This window comes from Pleurodeles waltl, chromosome 4_2 (genome assembly GCF_031143425.1).
Source record: "Pleurodeles waltl isolate 20211129_DDA chromosome 4_2, aPleWal1.hap1.20221129, whole genome shotgun sequence".
Lineage (NCBI taxonomy): Eukaryota > Metazoa > Chordata > Amphibia > Caudata > Salamandridae > Pleurodeles > Pleurodeles waltl.
This window is the reverse complement of record NC_090443.1, coordinates 504574034-504600830: the sequence shown is the minus strand read 5'-3', so window position 1 is coordinate 504600830 and position 26797 is coordinate 504574034. Positions and strand designations below refer to the sequence as shown.

The window sequence follows — 26797 nt, the reverse complement described above, 5'->3', positions numbered from 1 at the left end:
GATTTTCTACCGCATGTTGTGCTAGGTAGTCTCCTCAGAGCTCTGCTCTACCCTTCACACCTTTTCAACATTTTCTCTCAGAGAAACTTATCTAACTTGATTCGTCAACTATTTTCCAACTATGTCTGACAAGGAGAAGAAGGGTCTCTTCAGAGACTGCAAGACTTGTGGAAAGAAAAGGCTTCATTCTGAAGACCCTCACCAAGACTGTATTTACTGCCTCTACCCAGACCATTCAGCTAAAGACTGTAAGATTTGTCGTACCTTATCTTCTAAAACTTTAAAGGACAGGGAAGGCAGATTATTGATATGGCTGCAGAAACTAAAACATAGAAAAGATCCAGTTTCTGACTCTGAGAGTGATGAATCTTCAACATCCAAGAGATCATCAAAGAGGGCGAGATCAGGCTCCAGGTCTCCCTCACAACTTTCAAGAAAAGCCCACAAAAAGACTGCTTCAGGGTCTTATAAGGGCCGCAGCCCATCTTCTTCTCCAAAGAAAGTTTCCATTAAAGAGGGGGAGAGGCCATTCTTCCAGTACAGAGAGGCACAGAAAATCTTCCTCTGTACCACCATCTGTGCCTTTTAAGAAGCCATCCTCTGTAACTGAGGAAAAAAGCATAATCGACGGATTCATCGTCTCTGGTACCGTCAGTGAGTGCTTTTCCGGCGACGACATCTAGTACTCCGTTTCCATCGCCGACGAGGACAGGTACCCCACTGTTGACGAGAACTGCAGCTACGACATCAGAGTTGACGACCATCTATACATCGTCATCGTCGACGGTGCTGATGTCAGTGTCAGCCCTACTGACGTCGACGATCGACTCGTCAGCGAGACTTTCTTCTATTAACATCTCTGTGCGTCCAGCGTCTACGACACCGTCCACGTCGAAGTCTATATATGCGCCGTCGACGAGAGAGAAACATCTAAAAAGTGTGGAAAAGCTGACGCCAACTCATACATCACCTAGTAAGGTGTCCTCCCTTGTTCCATTACACCTTTTAGAGGGAGACGAAGACTCAGATGATGAGGGGCCATTTGGAACAGCCCACAGTCCATCCCAACTGAACGTAAAGTATCAGGAAGAGGAGGAGTATGAGGAGGCCTATGACCCCCAATTTTATTCAGAACAACAGCAATACCAACAGGGAGCATATATTCCATCCTCCCTATTGACTGACCTCAGAGCGATGTTGGCCGATTACAGCAGGCGGTTTCCCCCTCAAGGAGAACAACCTCCCCCATCGCCCATCTCTGGGTTTACCACTCCACATCAGAGGCCAACTTCCTTACCTCTCACAAATGTGGCCACTCCTGATATGACACTTCCTCAAGATACGGACATCTCAGAAGGAGATCAGGAAGAAGGGGAGCTCCTGGACACTCCCTCAGAGTGGGACGAATACATCATCCCTGCTCCTCCTTCTCAATCGAAGGTGGAATCCCCACCAGAAGATATAGGAGGGTTTCATAACCTTCTAGAGAGAGCTGCCAAACGTTTTGCTTTACCAATACCTACCAAGCAAACAGACTGTTTACTTTACGACTTTAAGGAGCCTTTTCAGAAATCCGTGCGCTCTATCCAGATGGTAAACTACCTGTCGGAAGAGGGTCTTAAGGTCATGCATAATCTGGCTACAGTTACTGCAGTACTGCCTCGTTTGGATAAGAAATACAAAGCACCGGACGATGCACCAACATGCCTAACTGGACACCCTCCTCCGGATTCAGTGGTAGCTCAGACAGCACAAAGAAGATCTAAGAATCCTTCTGACCCGATTTCTGCACCCCCAGACAAAGAGGGTAGACGACTAGATAACATAGGTAAAAGGTTTTCCTCTATGGCTAGCCTAGTGGTAAGAGCTGCCAACGCTTTGGCAATACTGGCTAGTTTTGATAGACAGCTTTGGGTGGACATTGCACCTTATATTAGCCAGTTGCCGGAAGACACAAGATCAGAGGCAAACAAAATGGTACAGGAGGGTCAACGCACGTCTGCAGAGCTTATAGACTGTGCAATGGACATAGCAACCACTGCTTTTCGACAACTCACCGGTGCAGCGGTGCTAAGAAGGCAAGGTTGGCTTAAAGCTACCTTTTTCCATCCAGAAGTGCAAAATAAAATCTTGGACTTACCTTTTGATGGCCAGGCGTTATTTGGGAAACACATTGATGACGCCTTACAATCCATCAAATCGGACACAGACAGGGCAAGGTCACTAGGGACCCTGCAATATCGAAAGTCTTCCTTTCGACCTAGAGGGCGTGGCCAACCCTCATACAGAGGAGGATATCAACAACACAGGTATTCCGCCTATCCTTCCTCTTCCCAACAATATCGCCAATACTACTCACAAAGGCAGCCGCCGCAGCCTGCCTATGGTAGACCTGGAGGCCGTGGACGCTCAACCCGCCCGGCCAAAGATTTGGCTCGTAGAACCTGATGCTTCCGAGGCTCCAGCTACGTCCAATTCTCCGCCTTTCATTCTGGGCGGGAGGATATCTCTATTCCTCAAACAATGGCAAACCATTACTTCAGACAAGTGGGTCCTCCAATTAGTGAAACGGGGCCATCCTTTAGAATTTACCCAGATACTTCCTTCCAACCACCCCCCCGCAGGACTCCTTCAAGATACCCTCAACAACTCACAGCTACAGAGAAGGTGCCTCGAGCCCAGCGAGGAACAGGATTCTATTTCAGGTTCTTCCTCATTTGGAAAAAGTGGAAGGATTGGAGGCCGATCCTCGATTTAAGGGAGCTAAATGTCTACTTAAAAAAGCAATCGTTCCGTATGATCAGCCTGCAAGACGTCCTCCTGCGTCTCAATCAGGGAGATTTCATGTCTACACTAGACCTGAAAGATGCATACTTCCACATACCCATCCACCCTGCCCACAGAAAATACCTGAGATTCACCATAGCCGGCAGCCATTTTCAATTCCGTGTCCTTCCTTTCAGACTGAAATCAGCTCCCAGAATATTTACCAAATGTCTAGCACCAACCGCAGCCTTTCTCAGAAAGAGAAAACACCAAATCTTTCCATACTTAGACGATTGGCTGATAAAGGCAAGGATCTACGCAGGAGCGCACAAATCAACAAAAAAGTGCATTTCCTTACTAACCAACCTCGGACTCACCATCAACTGGGAGAAATCCAAGCCTCTACCAGCACGCAATATTACCTTTCTAGGGGCAAAACTGGACACACAATCCACCATGGCATGTCCCACGTCAGAGAGGCAACAAAGGTTACTGACTCTAGCAAGTTCCATACAAAAAAAGAAGCAAGGTTACTGTCTGTCTGTTCAAGTCTCTGTTGGGCATGATGTCTTCATGCATACCTCTAGTTCCTCTATGCCATCTAAAGATGCGCCCCTTACAGGAGCAACTAAATTATCAATGGCTCCAAGTGTCAGGCACTTTTGAAGATCAGATACAGATAACTCTGATAATGCTCAGGGCTCTGAGATGGTGGTCTCTAAGGCATCATCTATCTATTGGCCTTTCGTTTCTACAGCAGCCAGCTCCGTGGACCATAACGACTGATGCATCCCTGGGGAGCTGTGTTACAGGATCTGCAAATAAGTGGCAAATGGCCTCCGCATCTGGCATCAATGCATATCAATTGGCTGGAGCTCAGAGCAGTGCACCTGGCTTTGCAGGCGTTTCTTCCCAAGATCTCAGGATCGCAAGTGGTAATAAGGATGGACAACACCACTACGATGCATTACCTCAACAAACAAGGAGGCACAAGATCTCTCACTCTCTCCAGAGAAGCCCAAACAATCTGGAATTGGGCCTCGCAGCAAGGCATCACACTATCAGCGGTACACTTGCCGGGAATAAACAACAAGACAGCAGATGCACTCAGCAGGCAGAAATCGAGCTGCCACGAGTGGGAGCTAGACCAGTCAATAGTGAACCACATTTTTTCCCAGTGGGGAATACCAACAGTAAACCTGTTTTATGAACAAACACAACGCCAAATGCCAGTTCTTTGCAAGTTGGCATCACCAGAAGGGATCTTGGGGGAATGCGTTTTCGATAGTCTGGTCAGACATCTTTGCTTACGCCTTTCCTCCAATTCCGTTGATCCCACAGGTACTCACGAAGATGAAAGCAGAGCCGTGCACTCTGATTTTAATAGCTCCGTACTGGCCGCGTCAACATTGGTTTGCGGAACTTCTCCTTCTATCAATCAAGCCTCACAATCCGCTGGAGCCGTTACCCCAATTGCTAACAATGAACAATGGCCAGGTTTGGCATCCGGATCCGAAGTCGATGCGTTTATCAGCCTGGCTCCTGACCATAGAGAGCTCGCACATTTGAATATCCCACAGGAGTGTAGGAATATTTTGTCGAAAGCCAGAGCGGATAGCACCAATAAAACGTATTATTGTAAATGGAGACGATTCTGTGTCTGGTGTCATGAACGACAGATTGACCCATTAGTCTCACCACCAGAGGAAATATTACCATACCTGTTGCAGCTAGCTCAAGCTGGCCTGGCACATTCTTCCATTTAAGTTCACCTAGCAGCTATAGCTGCATACAGACATTCGGATGCTACACCCTCACTCTACTCCTCTCGTCTGATTGAGGTTCTTGAAGGGGCTTTTCAGAGTTTTCCCTCCTTTCCGACCACCACCTACTTCGTGGAACCAGAATATCGTCTTAGCACAACTGATGAAGCATCTGTTTGAGCCGATCCATCGTGCTTCTCTCAAGTTCCTGTCATGGAAGGTTGCTTTATTGGTAGCTCTCACATCAGCTAGGCGAGTCAGCGAGGTGCAAGCTCTCTTCATTCAAGAACCATTCCTACAGCTTAAACACGATAGACTGCTAATACGCACTAACCCGCATTTTATTCCAAAGGTTCCTTCAGACTTTCACATCAAGGAACCTTTAGTCTTCAAATCTTTTTTTCCTCATCCATCTACTCCGGCTGAGAGGGCATTACACTCCTTAGACGTTAAAAGATGTGTTCAATTTTATTTGGACAGGACTAAATCTTTTCGCCGCTCTAATCAGCTATTCGTAGCATACAGTGCTCCTAGGAAAGGACATCCACTCTCCAAGCAGAGTATTTCCAGATGAATCGCCTCAGCCCTTCGCTTCTGCCATCAAGCAGCAGGCAAACCTCTGCACTCACCTGTACATGCTCACTCCACGAGAGCAGTCTCATCGTGAGCGGCACTGTTCGCCGGAGTTTCACTACAAGACATTTGTAGGGCAGCAACATGGAAGAGCTGTCATACATTCACAAAACCCTACTGCTTGGAATCTCTATCTCAGGGAGAGGTAGCAGTGGGTCAAGCGGTTCTCAGGAATCTCTTCAGGTGAAGGTGAGCCATCTCTTATACATCCCTCCATCCTAGAACAGGTATGCACATTGTTTCTATCCCTTATATTCGCTTATAAAAAAAAAAAAAAAAAAAAAAAGAGAAAGTAAACAAGAGTAAGAGAACATTCTAACAGACAGATAAGTGGTTGTTTTTTAATGATGGTATTCATATCACATACGTGTTTTGGGATACTTTTTGCTCTGTCACTCTTCATTTCTTTATGTGTATGTGTGTGTATATATATATATATATATAGTTATATATATATAGTTATATATATATATATATATATATATATATATATATATATATATATAGTTATATATATATATATATAGGTGTATACCTTTATAGTTACATATATTTATATACAGGAATATGAGGTTTCATGTATCAAGGTGCTTTCGATCAAATATGTTGTTATATTACAATGTGCATAGCTACTGCTCTCTACTCTGATTCAAGCATGTGAATCTATGAAAGTTCCAATACTGGAGTAAGAAAATAAGTTACCTGTATCTTTCATAGATTCACATGCAACCCACCCGCCTCCCCGGAGAAGCTCACTTCACCTTTCTCTCTCTCTTTTTCCTATATTGTACGCACTTGTGCTTGGAAAATCTGAGGTGCTGGAGCTTCTCTCAGGAGGATTCTAGAGGGTGCTGTCGGCTGATTGGTGGATGCTCAAGTTTGGTCCTTTTCACAAAATGACTCTGATAGACTATTAAATTGAAGAGGCCTAAGGCCTTTTTTCTTTGTTAATATATCTTGACATTACTTGTGTAAATTATACCGGGGACTCCCATCTCGACGACGGGGAATGATTCAAGCATGTGAATCTATGAAAGATTCAAATACTGGAGAACTACAGTTACAGGGAAGTAACTTATTTTCTTGCTTTTCAAATACCACAAAGCCAAAAGTCTGACTCACCCTGCCTCTTTTTTTTCCCCATATCACCGGTTGTCTCAGTTTGTGAATAAGAGTAAATAACTATTTTTTTGGAGATCATTTTAAAACAAACCCAAAGAAGAGATGAGCCAAGGGTTTTGCAACAATTTCTCAGTAGTGGAATAGAACATCCTACCTCTGCTCTGTTTAAACCTTTATCTCCGTTGATAGTTGTAAGTACCGAATAGCAAGCAAAAGAGGCTTGTTCTCCCATCTTTGAGGATTCCGCATGGGAGATGCTGAAAGAAGCTTAACCAATAAGAGGTGGCTGCTTCAAGTCTGATGTTGAGATCTATGAGAGCAGGTACACTGCAACATACAACGTCATACCTGTCCTTTGGCTGGTACACCATCGATGTTGATGAAAAGTTCAGATATTCTGCTATGAGGAATTCACCAAAGTTGAGACACCACTAGCCATTGAAACAATCAGCATGGTCCACATCATTATACACACACACCGTGGACTGTTTGTATGCTCCAGTCTAGAAGGATTACTGCTACCTTGAATATGAAGTATTGAATGCCCCTCTCTCAAAGCCATCACTGACTCGTTTTTTGCAAAGTGCCTAGCTGTAGATTTTGGCCTCTAGCTCAGCCAGCACCTAGGAAAACCTACAAAACCTGCACATTTGTGAAAACTAGACACCTAGGGGAATCCAGGATGGGGTGACTTGTGGGGCTCTTACCAGGTTCTTTTACCCAGAATCCTTAACAAATCTCAGAATCTGGCTAAAAAACACTTTTTCCTCACAGTTTGGTGACAGAAAGTTCTGGAATCTGAGAGGAGCCACAAATTTCCTTCCACCCAGCGTTCCCCCAAGTCTCCCGATATAAATGGTACCTCACTTGTGTGGGTAGGCCTAGCGTCCTTGACAGGAAATACCCCAAAACACTATGTGGACACATCAAAATTATCAAATACTAAACTACCTGTTTTCGTTGGGGGGGGGGGGGGGGGGCTGCATTTTTGGTCCTGGGCCATATAGGGAAACTTACCAAACCCAAACATTTCTGAAAACTAGACACTCGAGGGAATCCATGGAGGTGTGACTTGTGTGGATCCCCCAATGTTTTCCTACCCGGAATCCTCAGCAAACCTCAAGTTTAGCTAAAAAAATCTGATTTTTCCCACATTTCTGTGTGGGATCACTGCACCAGGACAAATTTCCTAGCACCAAACGATCCCCTCAGTCTCCCGGTAAAAATGATATCACTTGTGTAGGTGGGCCAAGTGCCTGTGAAGGGAAAGATCCAAAAACATGTTGAAATTGAGGGGGAACCAAAGCGGGTCCAAAAGGGCAGTTTGGGGGGGGGGGGGGGGATTATTTTTAGGCTGACAAGTGGGGCAGACTTTTTATCGGTATAGATGAGACAATGCTGGGTGGTGGGAATTTTGTGGATTCCTGGATATTCCTGAAGGTTCCATCACAAAAATGTGGAAAATATTTGTGATTTTTTGCAAAGCTGGAGGTTTGCAGGGCATTGTGGGTAAGAAAATGGTGCGGGTGCATGTGAAGCACACCACCCTGGACTCACCCAGATGTTTAGTTTTCAGATGAGTTTAGGTCTTGCAGATTGTTCTATGTGGCAGTGTCCCAAAGTCCAAAAAGTGCAGCCCTCAGCATTCCAAGTCGGACGATTTTGAGAATTAGCCAAGCTGTCATGGCCCAAATGTAAAGCCAAAACCCATAGTAATCAAATGTCCTCTTGCTTGCTGTGGGGTAAGCTGTTTTAGTGTGCAGGGGAGAGCTGAAAGACTGTTACCCTCTTCAGTTGGGGTGGTGGCATAACCATACCCATACTGGTTGGTAGCCACCACTGCACTATTTATTTATATATTTATTTATTTTTTAATTCCCTTGCATCTAGTAGACTATCTGCTCCCCACCCCCACTGGGTATGAATCAGGGGTAATTGCCCCATCTGCCCACTGGTGGGCAGAACAACTTTGGCCCCATTTATTTGTGGTGGAGGTATGGCCATAGCCCCACCCTCTTGTTTTTTGGAAAAAAAAAAAAATCTTTCCTGGTCTCTGGTGGGCTTTGATGGGCCTTCCAAAAATAGGCCGATCTGCCCCCGCAGATATGGCCAGAAGTAATGTGCCCCCATGGGGAGCGACCCTTGCCCAAGGGGCTGTGCCCCCCAGACAAAATACACACACACCAATCCCTGGTGCCTAAGTGGTTTCTGGGCAGATCGGCCTAATAGAAATAGGCTGATCCTCCCCCAAGTGCCAGAAATGGTCTAAAAACAGTTTGCTACCCCCCCCGCCAAAGGGGTCGCTCCCCTTATCAATATAAATTTAAAAAAAAAGGAAAAAAAACTGGTGTCTAGTGGCCTAATTAATATGGGTGGGGGGGGGGGGGGGGGGGAGGCAGAAAAGGCCTAAAAACACAATTTGCCCACCAGGGAGCAACCCTTCCCTAAGGGTTTGCACCCCTTATCAATATAAATTAAAAGAAAACAAAATCCCTGGTGCCTCATGGCTTCTGCCCCCCGTGGACAGATCAGCCTAATTAATATAGGCCGATCTGCCGCTAGGGAGGGCTGAAATGGCCTTATAATATATTGCCCCCCTTGAGCCGCTCCCCTTCTTTGTTTACCTAAAGTAAACAAACTCCCTGGTGTTTAGTGGGCATTCTTGCTGCACGATCGCTATACGATCGTGCTGCAGGAATGCACAGAGCCTTTCCTTTTCATGCCTCTCTGCCTCCCCTGCCCCCGAACAGAGGGGAAACTAATCAGTTTCTCCTCGGGTCGCACTGGAAGTATTGCTTCCAGTGCGACGGAAGTTGACCTCTGATGAGGTCAGCGCGCGCTGACGACATCAGACGTCACTGGGGGGTGAGGGGGATATCGGGTCGAAGGGGAAGCGATTCCCCTTCCAGCCCTGCCCTGGGGGGTGGAGGGGAGCACCAGCGCTTCCCCAAGGGTCTATACCAGGACGTAATGGTTATGTCCGTGGTGTCTCAGTGCCGTGCCACCGAAAGTAACCATTACGTCCATGGCGGGGAAGGAGTTAAAAGTGTATCATGCTTATGAAGATAACCATTTGAAAAAAACATGTAGGAGGGTGATGTGGACAATCATATACATGGCAGCAGCTAGGCAAGCAGAACAACTATTATCCAAACTCTACATTTATTGAAATGGTTAGGTAGGTCGATTCCCATAATTGATACTCAAGAGTGGCAGGGGTTGGACTCCCCTCTTAAGGTTACCTTTATTTAATGAAAGGCTTACTGTGCGTGAGACTCCGGGTTGAGATTTTCCTCGAGTATGAAGCCTCGGGTTTTGACTTAGTGGACAATGATGGTGTTGAAGCTAATCAAATGAAGCTTGTTAATCCTGCTGTCATTGAGACTATTTCTTGTTTGTGAGAAAAGAGGAATTCAGTTTTGGCAGCACTTTGTCTTAAGTGTCTGCTTCTCATCTATAGTTTATTTTGGAATGTTTATTCCCTGTTTAGGATTTTTATTAATATTTATAAACACTGAATTGTCCTACTCACGTATGGGATCGGACAACACTTCTTAAACTGGAGGGAAAACTTTACAACAAAGCTAAATAATGAAATGTCTGTGAGCAGGCAACGTTTGATTTACATTTACAGTAGCTATGCTGCTCAAACTTTTCTTCTTCTCTCTTTGTAAAAGAAAGGAAAATGAAAATTACATTGTGTAGTTGGCTTCTTGTGGAGGATACTGGTGGACTTGTTTTTTTTTTTTTAAACTGTTTGTTTGTGGGATGATGTTTGATGGACTGGAGATGGACATAATTGTAGAATTTTGAGGAGGCTCTACTGTTGCTACAGAGTGTATAACTGAACATTTGGAGGTGGGGTTTGTTGATGAATCTGTAGGTGCAGTCTGGCTGCCTGCAAGTCTGCATCAGTTAGGGAGGATGCAGTGCTAAATACGAATGCGTTTGGTTTTACTGAATCATCTTGGCATACCAATTTAGCACTGTTGGTGTCAAAATGGGAGCATGGTGCTGCTCCCTATCCTAGATTCAAGTTAGTTCTGTGATGAAAGTGGAAGCTCTTAATGTGAGAGAAACTTTAGGTGAATGTTTACCTTACGTTGAGAGGCTATGGGGGTCATTCTGACCCTGGCGGCCGGTGGCACGGGAGCACCGCCAACAGGCTGGCGGTGCTCCCACGAGCATTCTGACCGCGGCGGTTCAGCCGCGATCAGAAGCAGAAAGTGCTCGGGGGAATCCTCCATGGCTGCGGAGCGCGCTCCGCAGCCATGGGGATTCTGACACCCCCTACCACCATCACCCCCCAGGAACAGGATGGCGGTAGGGGGTGCCGCGGGGCCCCTGGGGGCCCCTGCAGTGCCCATGCCCATGGCATGGGCACTGCAGGGGCCCCCGTAAGAGGGCCCCGCAAAGTATTTCAGTGTCTGCCATGCAGACACTGAAATACGCGACGGGTGCAACTGCACCCGTCGCACCCCTGCAACTACGCCGGCTCAATTCTGAGCCGGCGTCCTCGTTGCAGGGGCATTTCCTCTGGGCCGGCGGGCGCTCTTTTGGAGAGCGCCCGCCGGCCCAGAGGAAATGTTAGAATGGCCGCCGCGGTCTTGTGACCGCGGTGCGGTCATTTGGCGGCGGAACCTTGGCGGACGGCCTCCGCCGTCCGCCAAGGTTAGAATCAGGCCCTATGTGTTAAGTTGGAGATGGTTGTCCGTGAATAGGGGCCATATTTTGGCCAAGTGTTGAGAATGAGAATGTAGAATTGCAAGCAATGAGAGAGCTTTACTTTAGTTTTCAGGATGTGGGAGATTGATTTGAAGCAGTACAGGGTGTGGACTTTTCCTTTCAATCATAATATTACCATTGTTCAAAGTTTTTAAAGTCAGGTCTTTATTTACACAACCTGACAGTGATAGAAATGATAAATCAGGAGGGAGTGCTGTTGTTACAAACAGAATTGAGTCTTGAGGGGTTGACTCAGTGACTTTCTGCTCATGCTCAGTAGTTTGGTTTGCAAACCCTGCTTACAAAGCAATTTGGCAATAAGGTGATGTGTTTCACTAAGATTTTTTGCTCATGGAAGGCACCTGTTGTAGACATGTATTTGTTTCCCACATGTATCAAGTTATAATCCTTGTAATATAGCCGCTTTGATTAATGCAGTTGCTGCAGATGTGCAACTAAGTTGCTGATCACAGGATTTAGCTTATTATTGTAGCTTAGATACATTCATCAACAAATGCACCCAACATTGTGGATTGATTATCCAGCCAAACCCCTACCTTCAACATCCAGGTATGCTTGCACCCACAATCATTCATCTATCAGTTAACCGTCCATTTTCCCATCTCTACCCAGGCATCCATCAGTACATTCATTAAGCCAACCACCACCCGCATGTACAAGTGTTTGTCCATCCACAACCGTGCTTTCATTTGTTTACTAATTCCACCTCTTTAACCAACTATCATTCCCTCTACTCACAGTTTTCCGTTCAAGCTTTCATCTGTTCCTCCACCCTGTATCTGTTCATCCATATTGTAACAAACAACTATGCATACACTCATCCGCACATGCCCAAATATTCATCCTTCCCACTCATCCAGGCGTTTATTAATCAACCTAGACCCCACCCTCCAACTTGCATGCGTCCAATTTCATGACCACATTCATCAATGTACGCGCACATTCACTGTTTTGGAGACGGGGAGTAAGGCAGTGAGAAAGGCATTTGATTCTCATTGGATAAATTTTTTATATCCTTTTCTTAATTCTAATTTAACGTACATATAAGAACCCACATCAACCTAGTGATAGTCTTTTGACACTAATGATTTTCGTACTGTCACCATGTTGAAAGTAGTTTTAAATCCTCTTAGTAGAAACACATAAACATTTATTTCTGATGGATACAACTACCTGTGGACTCCTCACCTAAAGAATTTTCCTCACGCACCAGCCCTCGACGGAAATTTTCTTCTAGCTCTGCACATCGACGACGACGTCACAATTGCCCGACTCCACGCGTCGCCGTATGACTTCATCCAGGCAATAAGAAGCCCTCGTCGACGTGCAGATGTTGGATCCCTTTTTTCCGTGCCTTCAAGTAACGGTTTTTCTTTGAGGCTACCAGGGAGCTACAGTTTCACTCCGGTAGAGAGGCTTCTTCAAGATCCTCGAAGACTCATCAGCGCCATCAGGACTCTCGACATCGACATGGCTCCGATTGAGCAGAGAACACTCCCGTTCGAGGTCGCCATCAGCTCGGTGCCGACCGACGTGGGAGATCAGCCCGACCGACGTGGGAGATCAGCCCGACTGTCACGCCTCCACCTCCAACGACTCCAGCTTCTCCGACGTCTCCACTGTAGGTGTATGAAGTGGATCTGCATCAGGAGCCGAGGGCTTCTTCGGAGCAGGAGATGACTGGGCTGTCATCGGCTTCACCTCCAGCGCCGGTTCCTCAAGGTTATCCGGCTTTCCCGGCGCCGGGCACGGACCCCGCAGCATTTCTGAATGCTATGTTTAATATTTTTGCCACCATGGCGCCTGGTGGTGGACATGCGGGTCCGTCAGGTCCTTTGGCCTTTGACTTGGGTGCTCCGGCTCCTTACAAGCCGACACCCTTTATGCCCTTTCTTCCTTCTGGAAGTACCTCTTCGGCGCCAATGCCTTTGGCGTCGCCCAGAAGACCAGTGACTCCGATGACGTCCACTGTTCCGGCGGCGATGGATTCACCACGGACCCAGTCGACTTTGAAATTTCCTGTGGTACTGGGGTATCCCGCGTCGGATGGCTCCGAGGGTCGGTGTCGTCAAAGATCTTCGGCGTAGGCCGATTCCTTATCGACGCCGGGCTCGAGTCCAGGCTCCGATCCAGGAGGTTATCTCTAAGGCTGCTGGAAGAAGAGGAATATGAGAGGCAGCATTTGGAGGAAGGTGAAATCATGGAGCCTTCAGGGGACCTGCAAGGCTTGGATACTGCAAGCGGCCTAGACACTTCCCCGAAATGGGACCTGGCTTCTCCGGGGGAGTATACGGAGGAGGCTGCTTCTTTTCACGCTGTAGTGAGGAAAGCAGCAGACTTTTGGACCTTCCACTTCCTGCTGCGGAGGTGAAGACAAACCTCCTGACCGAAGTGCTGCATCCAGCGTCAGCTGTCGCAGAGCCTCTTCTTCCTTTCAATGAGGCTCTTTTGGACCCTATTAAAGAAATTTGGAAAAAGCCAGTGACTTCGGCGGCCGTGAACAGGGCGGTGGCGAGACGCTATCGTGTAGCACCAGGTGATCTGGACTTTCTGACCAAGCACCCAACTCCGGAGAGTTTGGTTGTCCGAGCGTTGTGCTCCTCCCGTTCTGCTCCTGGTTCGTTTCCTGGGGCTCCAGCGGACAGGGAGTCTAAGAAGATGGACCAGGCAACTAAAAAGGCCTTCTCTTCCTGTAGCATGGCTTTAAAATCTACCAATGCTACTTGCATTTTGGGTCGTTATATTTATGCCCTTATGGATGAGGCTAAGGGCCACCCGGGTTTATCACAGGAAGTGTTGAACCTTTTGTCGGACGCTCAGGCGGCTGCGACCCAGGTAATTAAATCTGGGCTGGACAGCTTGGACTCGGTGGCGAAAGCTATGGGCACATCCATAGCGAAGAGACGGCAGGCCTGGCTGCGATCGTCAGGGTTCTCCCCTGATGTTCAGACTACTCTCCTGGACCTGCCATTTGATGGAAACAAACTTTTTGGATCAAAAGCCGACTCTGTTCTAGAACGATTTAAAGAGAGTAGAGCCACGGCAAGATCATTGGGTATACAAGCAGCCACATCCTCTGCTTTAAAATCTTTTAGGAGGTTTAGAGGTTTTGGTCGTGGCCCTTCCTTTTGTGGCAGGCTCCATGCGGCAGGACAGCAATCTGCAGAACTCTTCCTTACAGATCCTTCAGGGGCAGGGGTAGAGTACGTACTAGAGGTGCTTCTCAGCAGCACTCTGCCTCTTCCTCCAGAGGGGTGCAGCAGGGAAAGCAGCCTTAGTCCTCCACTACACCCTGCTCACATGTCTCCTGTAGGGGGGAAACTTACTCACTTTCTTCACATGTGGGAGTCCATAACGTCAAACTCCTGGGTCACCGACATTGTGGGGAAAGGGTATGCTCTTCCCTTTTGGGAGGTTCCTCCTCCCTTCCCTCCCTGCCCATCCTTCTGTTCGGACGACCATCTTCTGTTACTGTAACAGGAGGTGATGTCCCTTTTGTCAAAGGGTGCAGTGGAGTTGGTTCCAGAGCAGGAGAGGGGTCAGGGCTGCTATTCAAGATATTTCCTGATCCCCAAAAAGGATTGTCGGTTGAGGCCAATCCTGGACCTGAGGATTTTTAATTGGTTCCTCAAGCAGGAAAAGTTCAAAGTGCTGACCCTGTCACAGGTTCTTTTTCCGTTGAATGAAGGAGATTGGATGGTGTCTGTCGACTTGCAGGATGCGTACTTCCATATTCCGATCCTCAAGTCGCACAGGAAGCATCTCCGGTTTGTGGTGCGGTCGCAGCACTATCAGTTTGCGGTCCTTCCATTTGGCCTTAGTTCTGCACCTCGAGTCTTCACGAAGGTGATGGCGGTGGTGACAGCGGAGCTCAGAAGAAAGGGAATAGCAGTATTTCCTTATCTGGACGATTGGTTGATCAAAGCCAAGTCTCCGGAGCTCTTGCGGCATCACCTGCAGTCGACAACTCAGTTGTTGTTCGACCTGGGTTTCTCAGTGAATGTGCCCAAATCTCACCTGGAGCCCTCTCAATGCCTCCTGTTCATAGGGGCAGTACTGGACACAACATTGAATCAGGCCTTTCCTCCGCCGCAGCGGGTTCAGGACATTCAGGCATTGATTCCAATGTTTCGAAATGGAGCGGTCGTTCCAGTCCTCAAGGTCCTTCGTCTGCTCGGTTTGTTTGCTTCTTGCATTCTGCTGGTCACGCATGCACGCTGGCACATGAGGGCTCTTCAGTGGTGCGTCCGCAGGCAGTGGTTTCAACACAAAGGAGATCTCTAGGACTCGATAAGGATCTCCAGAGACGCTGCAGTGGATCTTCGATGGTGGGCTGCGGTCAGCAACCTGTCGCAAGGAAGGCCGTTCTCGCTACCTCCGCCAGTGGCCACAGTTGTAATGGATGCTTCCACTATAGGGTGGGGAGCTCATCTGGCGGACTTGGAGATCAAAGGTTGTTGGTCTCCAGTGGAACAGAAGTTTCACATCAATCTGTTGGAACTGCGGGCGATACATCTGGCTCTCAAGGCCTTCCTCCCTTCCCTTTGCGGTTAGTCGGTCCAGGTCCTGACGGACAACACTACCGCGATGTGGTAAATAAACAAGCAGGGAGGAGTGGGGTCGTATCTTCTCTGCAGAGAAGCTCTTCGGCTCTGGTCCTGGCTTCAGGACCACAGGATTTGCTTGGTAGCAAATCATTTGGCCGGAGTTCTGAACGTGCGTGCGGACAGTCTGTCGGCTCATCTCGACCGATCACGAGTGGCGTCTTCATCCAGATCTGGTTCTTTACATCTTCCAGATGTTGGGGTATCCACAGATAGATCTGTTTGCCACTCGGGAGAACGCGCACTGTCTGTCGTTTTTCAGCCTCCAGTATCTGGCGCAAGAAGCTTTGGGGGACGCGTTTCAGATGTCCTGTAAGTGTCAGTTGCTTTACGCGTTCCCCCCCCCATACCCTTGATTCCTCAGTGTAGGAAGTTGGATCTGTATGTACTATTTCAAACTAAGAAATAGTGTGCACAGAGTCCAAGGGTTCCCGTTAGAGGTAAGATAGTGGCAAAAAGAGATAATTCTAATGCTCTATTTTGTGGTAGTGTGGTCGAGCAGTAGGCTTATCAGAGGGTAGTGTTAAGCATTTGTCGTACACACACAGGCAATAAATGAGGAACACACACTCAGAGACTTACTCCAGGCCAATAGGGTTTTATAGAGAAAAATATATTTTCTTAGTTTATTTTAAGAACCACAGGTTCCAGATTTACAAGTAATACTTCAAATGAAAGGTGTTTTACTCAGGTATTCTAGGAACTTTGAATATTCACAATAGCATGTACAGTTTTGACAAAAATGGCAATAAGCTATTTTAGAAGTGGACACTTAGTGCAAAAATCAACAGTTCCTGAGGGAGGTAAGTAAATGTTAAGTTCACAGGTAAGTAAAACACTTACAGGGTTCAAAGTTGGGTCCAAGGTAGCCCACCGTTGGGTGTTCAAGGCAACCCAAAAGTTACCACACCAGCAGCTCAGGGGCCGGTCAGGTGCAGAGGTCAAAGAGGTGCCCAAAACACATAGGCTTCAATGGAAGCAGGGGTGCCCTGGTTCCAGTCTGCTAGCAGGTAAGTACCCGTGTCCTCGGAGGGCAGATCAGGGGGTTTTGTAGGTCACTGGGGGGGGGGGGGGGAGAGAGACACAAGCAGGCACATAAAGTACACCCTCAGTGGCACAGGGGCGGCCGGGTGCAGAGTGCAAACAGGCGTCGGGTTTCAGATAGGAATCAATGGGGAGAGCCAGGGGTCTCTTCAACAATGCAGGCAGGCACAGGGGGGGAGGGTGGGTCTTCGGGTAGCCACCACCTGGGCTAGAGAGAGGGTCGCCTGGGGGTCGCTCCTGCACTGGAGTTCGGTTCCTTCATGTCCTGGGGGCTGCGGGTGCAGTGCTGGTTCCAGACGTCAGGTTCCTTGTTACAGGCAGTCGCGGTCATGGGGAGCCTCTGGATTTCCTCTGCAGGCGTCGCTGTGGGGGCTCAGGGGGTTCAACTCTGGCTACTCACGGGCTCGCAGTCGCCGGGGAGTCCTCACCGTAGTGTTAGTTTTCCGCAGGTCGAGCCGGGGGTGTAGGGTGCAGAGTGGAAAGTCTCACACTTCCGGCAGGAAACGTGGGGTCTTTTAAGTTGCTTCTTTGTTGCAGATAGTTGCAGTTTCTTGAACAGGGCGGCTGTTCTTGGGAGCTTCTTGGTCCTTTAGAAGCAGGGTAGTCCTCTGAGGCTTCAGAGGTCGCTGGACCCTGTTGGATGTGTAGCTGTTGCAGTTTTCTTCAAAGTAGGGAGACAGGCCGGTGGGGCTGGGGCCAAATCAGTTGTCGTCTCCGTCTTCACTGCAGGGTTTCAGGTCAGCAGTCCTTCTTCTTTAGGTTGCAGGAATCTATCTTCCTTAGTTCTGGGGGCCCCTAAATACTGGATTTAGGGGTGTGTTTAGGTCTGGGAGGGCAGTAGCCAATGGCTACTGTCTTTGAGGGTGGCTACACCCTCTTTGTGCCTCATCCCTATGGGGGGGGTGGGTACATCCCTAATCCTATTGGGGGAATCCTCCTTCTACAAGATGGAGGATTTCTAAAAGTAAGAGTCACCTCAGCTCAGGAGACCTTAGGGGCTGTCCTGACTGGGGGGTGACTCCTCCTTGTTTTCCTCATTATCTCCTCCAGCCTTGCCGCCAAAAGTGGGGGCAGTGGTCGGTGGGGAGGGCATCTCCACTAGCTGGGATGCCCTGTGTCACTGTAACAAAGGGGGTGAGCCTTTGAGGCTCACTGCCAGGTGTTACAGTTCCTGCAGGGGGAGGTGAGAAGCACCTCCACCCAGTACAGGCTTTGTTCCTGGCCACAGTGACAAAGGCACTCTCCCCATGTGGCCAGCAACATGTCTGGTGTGTGGCAGGCTGGCAAAAACTAGTATGTTTTCAGGGGGCATCTCTACGATGCCCTCTGGGTGTATTTTACAATAAAGTGCACACTGGCATCAGTGTGCATTTATTGTGCTAAGAAGTTTGATACCAAACTTCCCAGTTTTCAGTGTAGCCATTATGGTGCTGTGGAGTTCGTGTTTGACAGACTCCCAGACCATATACTCATATGGCTACCCTGCACTTACAATGTCTAAGGTTTTGCTTAGACACTGTAGGGGCATAGTGCTCATGCACATATGCCCTCACCTGTGGTATAGTGCACCCTGCCTTAGGGCTGCAAGGCCTGCTAGAGGGGTGACTTATCTATGCCATAGGCAGTGTGAGGTTGGCATGGCACCCTGAGGGGAGTGCCATGTCAACTTAGTCATTTTCTCCCCACCAGCACACACAAGCTGGCAAGCTGTGTGTATGTGCTGAGGGAGGGGTCCCTAGGGTGGCATAAGACATGCTGCAGCCATTAGAGACCTTCCCTGGCATCAGGGCCCTTCGTACCAGGGATACCAGTTACAAGGGACTTACCTGAGTGCCAGGGCTGTGCCAGTTGTGGAGACAAAGGTACAGTTTAGGGAAGGAACACTGATGCTGGGGCCTGGTTAGCAGGGTCCCAGCACACTTTCAAATCATAACTTAGCCTCAGCAAAGGCAAAAAGTCAGGGGGTAACCATGCCAAGGAGGCATTTCCTTACACTTGGGTTTTGAGGAAGATCCGCCAAGATCGGGCTCAAGTCATCTTAATAGCTCTGGATTGGCCAAGATGGGTATGATACTGTGATCTTCTCCAACTCTCTGTGTGCCCTCCGCGCCGTCTCCCGTGCAGGGCAGACCTCCTCTCGCAGTTGCAGAGGCAGGTTCTACACCCCCACCTCCAGAGGCTGCACCTTCATGCCTGGAGATTGAACGGGGCAATCTGAGTTCCTTTTCTCTCCCGCCGGAGGTGGTGGAAGTTATTTTATCGGCCAGGCGACACTCCACCAAATCGATCTATGCAAGCAGGTGGGCCAGATTTGTCAGTTGGTGTGGAGAGAACCAAATTGATCCCTTGAAGGCCCATTTGTCTGATGTATTGTTATTTGCTTTATCCTTGGCACAGAAGGGTTGTGCAGTTGCCACAGTTAAGGGCTATTTATCAGCGCTGTCGGCTTTTCTGTGCCTTCCAGACCAACCCTCTCTGTTTAAGTCACCTCTGGTATTGAGGTTCATTAAGGGTCTCACTAATAAGTTTCCACCCTCTCCGTTTGTTATGCCACAGTGGGATCTTAATTTAGTATTGACCTTTCTTATGGGATCGCCGTTTGAGCCGATGCACTCTTGTCCCTTAAGATTCTTAGTTTTGAAGACTGTTTGTTTTTCTAGTGGCCATAACATCGGTTAGAAGAGTGAGTGAGCTCCAGGCTTTAAGTGTAGAGTCCCCATATCTTTCCTTTTTCAGGGACAAAGTGGTGTTAAGGACCAGGGCGGCTTTCCTCCCGAAGGTTGTTACACCCTTTTATTTGGGGCAGTCTATTACTCTCTCTTCCTTTTACCCTCCACCTCATCCATCCAAGGAGGAAGAGAGGCTTCACCGGTTGGATCCACGAAGAGTGTTGAGCTTCTTTGTTGACAGGACGAGGGAGTTCAGGCAAGACGATCAGCTCTTCGTTGGATACATGGGGAAGAGGAGAGGCAGTGCTGTCCACAAGAGAACACTGTCCAGGTGGGTCATTCTCTGTATCAAACTTTGTTATTCTTTAGCAAAGTAAGAACCCCCTGTAGGGCTTTGAGCCCATTCCACTAGGGCTAAGGCTGCTACATCGGCCTTGGCCTGTGTGTTCCTGTGGTTGACATCTGCAAAGCGGCAACTTGGGCATCCCTCCATACTTTTGTCAAACATTATTGTTTGGACTCTGAGGTCAGGCAGGATGGCCATTGTGCCCGCTCAGTGCTGCAGGATTTCTTGGTTGACCATTCAGGCACCCGCCTCCGGAGGTGGTACTGCTTTGGGACTCTATTCTTTAGGTGAGGAATCCACAGGTAGTTGTATCCATCAGAAGAACAAGTTACTTACCTTCGGTAACGCCTTTTCTGGTGCATACATTAGCTACCTGTGGATTCCTCACGGGCCCACCCGCCTCCCGATTGCCTTATTGGTCTTGCCACAAATTCCTTGGGTGAGCATTGGTATATTGCATATTTGTATATGATAATGTGATGAATATATATATTTCTTTATCTTATATATATATGGTATATTTCAAAGGAAACATGTTTGGATATGTATATATATTTATTTGCATATTTAGTGTGTTGTTTCCATTAGTTAGTTTCATATTATGGTAATAATAGTTGGTATATAAGTTTACTTGATGTGCTTATGTCACTCTGTAATGTCAATGTTCACCTTTTCGCCTCAAAGGCACGTAAAAAATGGTGATAACTGATGTCTGCACGTCAACGAGGGCTTCTTATTGCCTGGATGACATCATACGGCGTTGCGTGGAGTCTGGCAATTGTGACGTCATTGTCGACGTGCAGAGGTATAAGAACATTTCCGTCGAGGGCTGGCGCGTGGGGAAACTTTTTTAGGTGAGGAATCCACAGGTAGCTAATGTATCCACCAGAAAAGGCATTACCGAAGGTAAGTAACTTGTTCTTCTGGCAGCATTTAGCATTTAAACATTTTAATATATGGTCATGTTCATTCACCTGGTTTGCGAGGAACTGTTATTTAACAGTGTTTGAGTTTGTTCAACTGTGATTCGGAAAGGCTGTGCTACACATCCCTGTATCACCAAATGAAGGCCAAACCTTTTAAATTGTATTGGAATCCGAGGCTGATTGTCAGTGAAAAGGGGAAAAGTGAACTAGTATTGAGGCTAGACTTGACTCTGAAAGGTTTTTTGAAGCTACTGATTATAACTGTTTTCTATGTTAATGTGCACACACTTTACAAGGCTGTGAAAGCACCAGAGACTTTCAAATGGCGACCTTTGATAGAGAGATGGTTAATATAATAACCAAATAAAGCTTACAAGCTTTCCACTTTTGTGTTACTAGATGCCATTCTAAATATGGTGAATAATCTTGCTGCTAACATGCTGGGTGCAAATACAGAGGAACACATGGAGATACAAGGTACCACTTTATTGATTTTGCTTGAGTTTTAGCTTACTTTAATGAAACATGCATGCTTAATGTCTGTTAACAAAAATGCAATTGAAGGTCATTGAAAATGATGCACTGAAACTCCAAGGTGACTTTCCAGACCCTTAGTGCCGGTCCAATTTTGGTGTCTGACTTCCTCTTTACCATTACATACGTCTTCCCTGTTCGGCCAAAACTTTCTCCCTTAATTTACCCTCACTGTTGGCTTCCCCAGCTGTCCTTTCCCCAGAACTATATAGAGGAGGCTTGGTACCTAGCCACATACAACTTCAAGTAGAGCTTCCTTGGTGTTTTAAAATTGTTAGATTTGGTAATACCACAACAGAATATGCATGACTGTACAGGGAGTGCAGAATTATTAGGCAAGTTGTATTTTTGAGGATTAATTTTATTATTGAACAACAACCATGTTCTCAATGAACCCAAAAAACTCATTAATATCAAAGCTGAATATTTGTGGAAGTAGTTTTAGTTTGTTTTTAGTTTTAGCTATGTTAGGGGGATATCTGTGTGTGCAGGTGACTATTACTGTGCATAATTATTAGGCAACTAAACAAATATATACCCATTTCAATTATTTATTATTACCAGTGAAACCAATATAACATCTCAACATTCACAAATATACATTTCTGACATTCAAAAACAAAACAAAAACAAATCAGTGACCAATATAGCCACCTTTCTTTGCAAGGACACTCAAAAGCCTGCCATCCATGGATTCTGTCAGTGTTTTGATCTGTTCACCATCAACATTGCGTGCAGCAGTAACCACAGCCTCCCAGACACTGTTCAGAGAGGTGTACTGTTTTCCCTCCTTGTAAATCTCACATTTGATGATGGACCACAGGTTCTCAATGGGGTTCAGATCAGGTGAACAAGGAGGCCATGTCATTAGATTTCCTTCTTTTATACCCTTTCTTGCCAGCCACGCTGTGGAGTACTTGGACGCGTGTGATGGAGCATTGTCCTGCATGAAAATCATGTTTTTCTTGAAGGATGCAGACTTCCTCCTGTACCACTGCTTGAAGAAGGTGTCTTCCAGGAACTGGCAGTAGGACTGGGAGTTGAGCTTGACTCCATCCTCAACCCGAAAAGGCCCCACAAGCTCATCTTTGATGATACCAGCCCAAACCAGTACTCCACCTCCACCTTGCTGGTGTCTGAGTCGGACTGGAGCTCTCTGCCCTTTACCAATCCAGCCACGGGCCCATCCATCTGGCCCATCAAGACTCACTCTCATTTCAACAGTCCATAAAACCTTAGAAAAATCAGTCTTGATATATTTCTTGGCCCAGTCTTGACGTTTCAGCTTGTGTGTCTTGTTCAGTGGTGGTCGTCTTTCAGCCTTTCTTACCTTGGCCATGTCTCTGAGTATTGCACACCTTGTGCTTTTGGGCACTCCAGTGATGTTGCAGCTGTGAAATATGGCCAAACTGGTGGCAAGTGGCATCGTGGCAGCTGCACGCTTGACTTTTCTCAGTTCATGGGCAGTTATTTTGCGCCTTGGTTTTTCCACACGCTTCTTGCGACCCTGTTGACTATTTTGAATGAAACGCTTGATTGTTCGATGATCACGCTTCAGAAGCTTTGCAATTTTAAGAGTGCTGCATCCCTCTGCAAGATATCTCTCTATTTTGGACTTTTCTGAGCCTGTCAAGTCCTTCTTTTGACCCATTTTGCCAAAGGAAAGGAAGTTGCCTAATAATTATGCACACCTGATATAGGGTGTTGATGTCATTAGACCACACCCCTTCTCATTACAGAGATGCACATCACCTAATATGCTTAATTGGTAGTAGGCTTTCGAGCCTATACAGCTTGGAGTAAGACAACATGCATGAAGAGGATGATGTGGTCAAAATACTCATTTGCCTAATAATTCTGCACTCCCTGTATATTATGAAATCTGAATCGAGGTTTAAACATTATCCTGAAAGAGACCACTAATCTGTAATGTTTCCCTTCAATCACTCCAGTTTATTAGTACATTTGAGAAGGTTCATCTATTCTAATGGAAGTGCTGTGCTCAAGAGAGATGTTGGATTTTGGTTATTTGTACCTTGGATCTTTGAACACCGACCTTACCTTAAGGACCTTTCTGACAAGTAAATACTCTTGTTCCCCTTGGAGTTGTTTCACAAAGGTCCAGTGAATTTTACGATCTTTGAACTCTGTTACAATAGATTCCTTGTTTGTAATGGCCCCTAATAGCACAGTCATTGACACATTTTGACAGATTTCCCACAGAACTCTAAAATTGTCTGAGGTTTTCTAGATTGATTACCTCCCTGTTTAAAATTAAATGCTTAACTTATGCATAACTATGTCAAGTAGGCAGTCACCCTGCTTGCCTGTGCTGTTTCATGGATATATGTCCAGTTTGCAGTATTATGACATTCACAACTCTGAAAGAATGATAGGCTACTTTGACTTGAGAATAAGACTGGTTTGGTAATCTTAAAGGATAGACCCTTTAAGGGCCCCACTGCTAAAACAGTTACTGGTCTCCCCTTCAGTAGAAAGGAGTAAATTTGACTTACTAGAACATCCTGGGATGGTGTCAATTTGTTTTCTATTTTGGTAGAAGGGAGGCAGAAATGCTTTTCCCAGTTGATCACGCCTGCTTTATCCGGCAATTCTAAGTAACTGACCAGGTGGATCCGCACCTGTACTTTGTGCCTAAAGATCTAAAACCTCTGGAACCAACAATCTGACCACAAGGAGGAGATGCTTTATGACTGACACTGTCTGTGAAGTGTAGTCTTGAATGTGACCACCTGTCAACTGGATTCTCTTTAATCATTTGGGTGAGAATTTCAGAAAGTTGACAGTCAATCCTAGTTGAGAGTCCCTGAGGTCACAGTGATTGTGCAGACAGTATTACTTGAGATGTCTTCCCCAGGGAGACCGTTGTGCAGTGATACTACTGTACTTTCCACAGTAGTAATAAGGCACAAAGGCGGGGTGGGGGCATCAGTTTTAGAAACACGCTTGGAACAGAGTCCGGACCACTTGCAGCATTTTGCATTGGTACCGCAGATCGCACATGGGCAAACTGCAGCAACTGAACTAGTGTTGGTCAACCCTGACGTTCACCCAGCTGCACCAGACATGTTGGCATAAATACTGGCAGAATATCATTATTGGCATCTATAACATGAGTATAAGAAGCATTTGCAATACAATGGGTCTTACGTTTGCTCGAGGTAGAGCTATTCGCGTTATAAATTCAGAACTGGACTTTTATTGCCATACAAACTGAAAACAAAAAGTAAAACAGTTGACCTAAGTGAGCCGATTCAAAGGACCGCTGTGAGTGTGAAGAGAGAGAAGAAAGGAGAAAGAAGTTCGCTCGCAGTCAAAGTTATCGACAAACGTGCAATTATCCATGTAACAGGGCCGATGGGCAAGGCGGTAACAAAACCGCCCTGAGGAGGAACAAACGTTGAGCAGTTACCAACGAAAACAAAAGATTTTTGAAAGGCAAGCCCATAAACGAGTGATAGTGATGGGCGTGCGGTGGGCGCGGTTAAAAGCCCAGATACTTACCAACACGTCGTAAAAGCAGTGCTTTCACGCTGCCATGCTCGACCTAAAAACAAACAGATTAAGATTGTGGAGGTCCTAAATAGGGCTGAGCCAGCCCCACCTCTTTTCCACTATGTAGGTGGAGCAGTGTCCGTGCCCTCTTCCATGGCAAAGCTAAGCTTTGTACCTCCTACAAGGAACCACTGAGCCACAGCCAGAAGTTCTGAAACCAACACCTGTGGCATAGGTGGTATGCAGTGGCTTTTGAAGCTTCATACCATGGTCATTTAAGACCATTGTGGTCACCAAAGTGTGCATTGGTCATAATATCACCTGATCCCAGCAATGCTAGTAAATTAAGTCGCCCGCTGCTCTCCATAGCTGGAGTGACTTGTCTCATGAGATGAAACATTGAGCTTACTCCTGGGCCACAAAGATGACGGTGTGTTTATGTTTTGGTGACTGAGATGACCTTTCGTTTGAATCTTTCAAGCATGTTCTGTCCCGTCTTGTGTGCATAGTTACTAAGTGCTTTGCAGGGACAAGTGTACAAAACGTTTTGTTTTTCAACAGCTTTGAGAAGACATTTACAGTTCTACCAGTAGGAGTAGAATGCCCACAGATTGTCAGTAGGATAGTCTTCAGGCTTGTAAATGCCTAGCGCCCATGGCATGGATACATCTCCAGCCAGTGTTAGTAGCCAGGAGGGCATTGTTTTGAGAGGCCATTAGCTTATCTTATAACATTGAATAGTTTTTGGGTCCTAGTATTTAAATTATTTTGCCAATATTCTTTTGTTGCTTGTCTGCACTCTTCAACTGAGCCACAGGGGTTCAGATGTCATCTCAGAGGCAGCTGTACTTTTTTGGGTCAGTAGCATCTTGCTTGAAAAGGTTTCCCTGTGTTATGCTGCTGACTAACCCATCACATAGTTTACAGGTTTATTTTAATATCTATCCTAAGCAGGTGAGTTTTTTTAACCTGGTAATGCATGCTGGTTGGCTGAAACGGAGCATCATTAGTGGGTTGTGAGAATAATGTACACTTGCAGAGCAGTCTGTATAGTCCTTTAGTATTGTTTCATTTTCTTTTTGCTATATTTCATAGTTTTCATTAACATATTTATGTTTATGATTTGTTTTGTACATTGTCTCAATAATTACATACCTTTTTCAGGAAATAATGTAAGCAGTTTGGATAATATCACAGAGCAGCCAGAGGCAGACCCAGAGCCTACCCAAAGTGAGACCACAAAAATGCTGGCGCCAACATTACTTCCTTCAGCAAGGTGAGTTGGGTAATTGCACAAGAATTGCATCAAACAACAACATTTATTGCATGACAGCTTACCCCACACTATTCTGTAAATACTCAGATTTGTTGAAACAAAGCACAGTGATTTCTATTCCGTGAGTAGAGCAGTGTTAGATATATTAAATCAAGTAATAAAATCTCATTTCTTCTTCTCCTCACTGTTCAGGTCTCCAGGTTGAAGGATCACATAAAATATTTGATATTAGTAAAAAAAAAAGCTTTTTTGTTTGAAAACAAAACACACAGAAGGCAGACTCTAACAATGTTATGGGCTGTACACATTTAAGACTGCTCAGTTTGCAGATCAGAGTACTCACATATTGTGAGAGAAACCTGAACAGACTTAATTAAAACATTTCTAAAGCATTATGCTGAGATTCTTCTCAAAATAAATTTCTTTATGTAATGAAAATGTTATTTTACCTTCAAAGAGGGTTTTGTTCTTTCCTTCCTTTTATTTGTAAGCCTTCCTAAATTTCAGGCAAGTGCCTTAAAAATAATTCTGCATTATTCATTGACAATCATAAACACATGAATTATTCCCTAGTTTGTTTGCAGACCACATATGAAGGTCACTTCAATGTAAACAGCATCAATGAATGCCTTTGTACATTTATTCATATATAAATATCTGACATGCAAGTCTAAAAAGACCTCCATTTTCTGCATGGCTCACATAAATCTTCTGAATATGTTCACTGGACTGCACTGTATGATTTATATGTGGAAATAAAAAAGCCGCTATAGTGTTGTGAAAAGATTAATGTAAAAATGTAGTGTGTTTGGCTTACATGAAATGGATCATAGGAATCTTCATTGGAGTCTA

The 26797-nt window shown here is 46.2% G+C and overlaps 1 protein-coding gene across 4 annotated transcripts in view; it reads left to right on the top strand.

The window, feature by feature from the left end:
- Window positions 1–26797, top strand: part of SUCO (SUN domain containing ossification factor) — a 481248-nt gene that overhangs the window by 261950 nt on the left and 192501 nt on the right. For all 4 annotated transcript variants that reach the window (XM_069231978.1, XM_069231976.1, XM_069231977.1 and 1 more), the window contains 2 exons: window positions 21019–21096; window positions 25834–25945. In XM_069231978.1, coding sequence (XP_069088079.1) covers window positions 21019–21096; window positions 25834–25945 — 190 coding nt within the window. The remainder of the gene's footprint in view (window positions 1–21018; window positions 21097–25833; window positions 25946–26797) is intronic.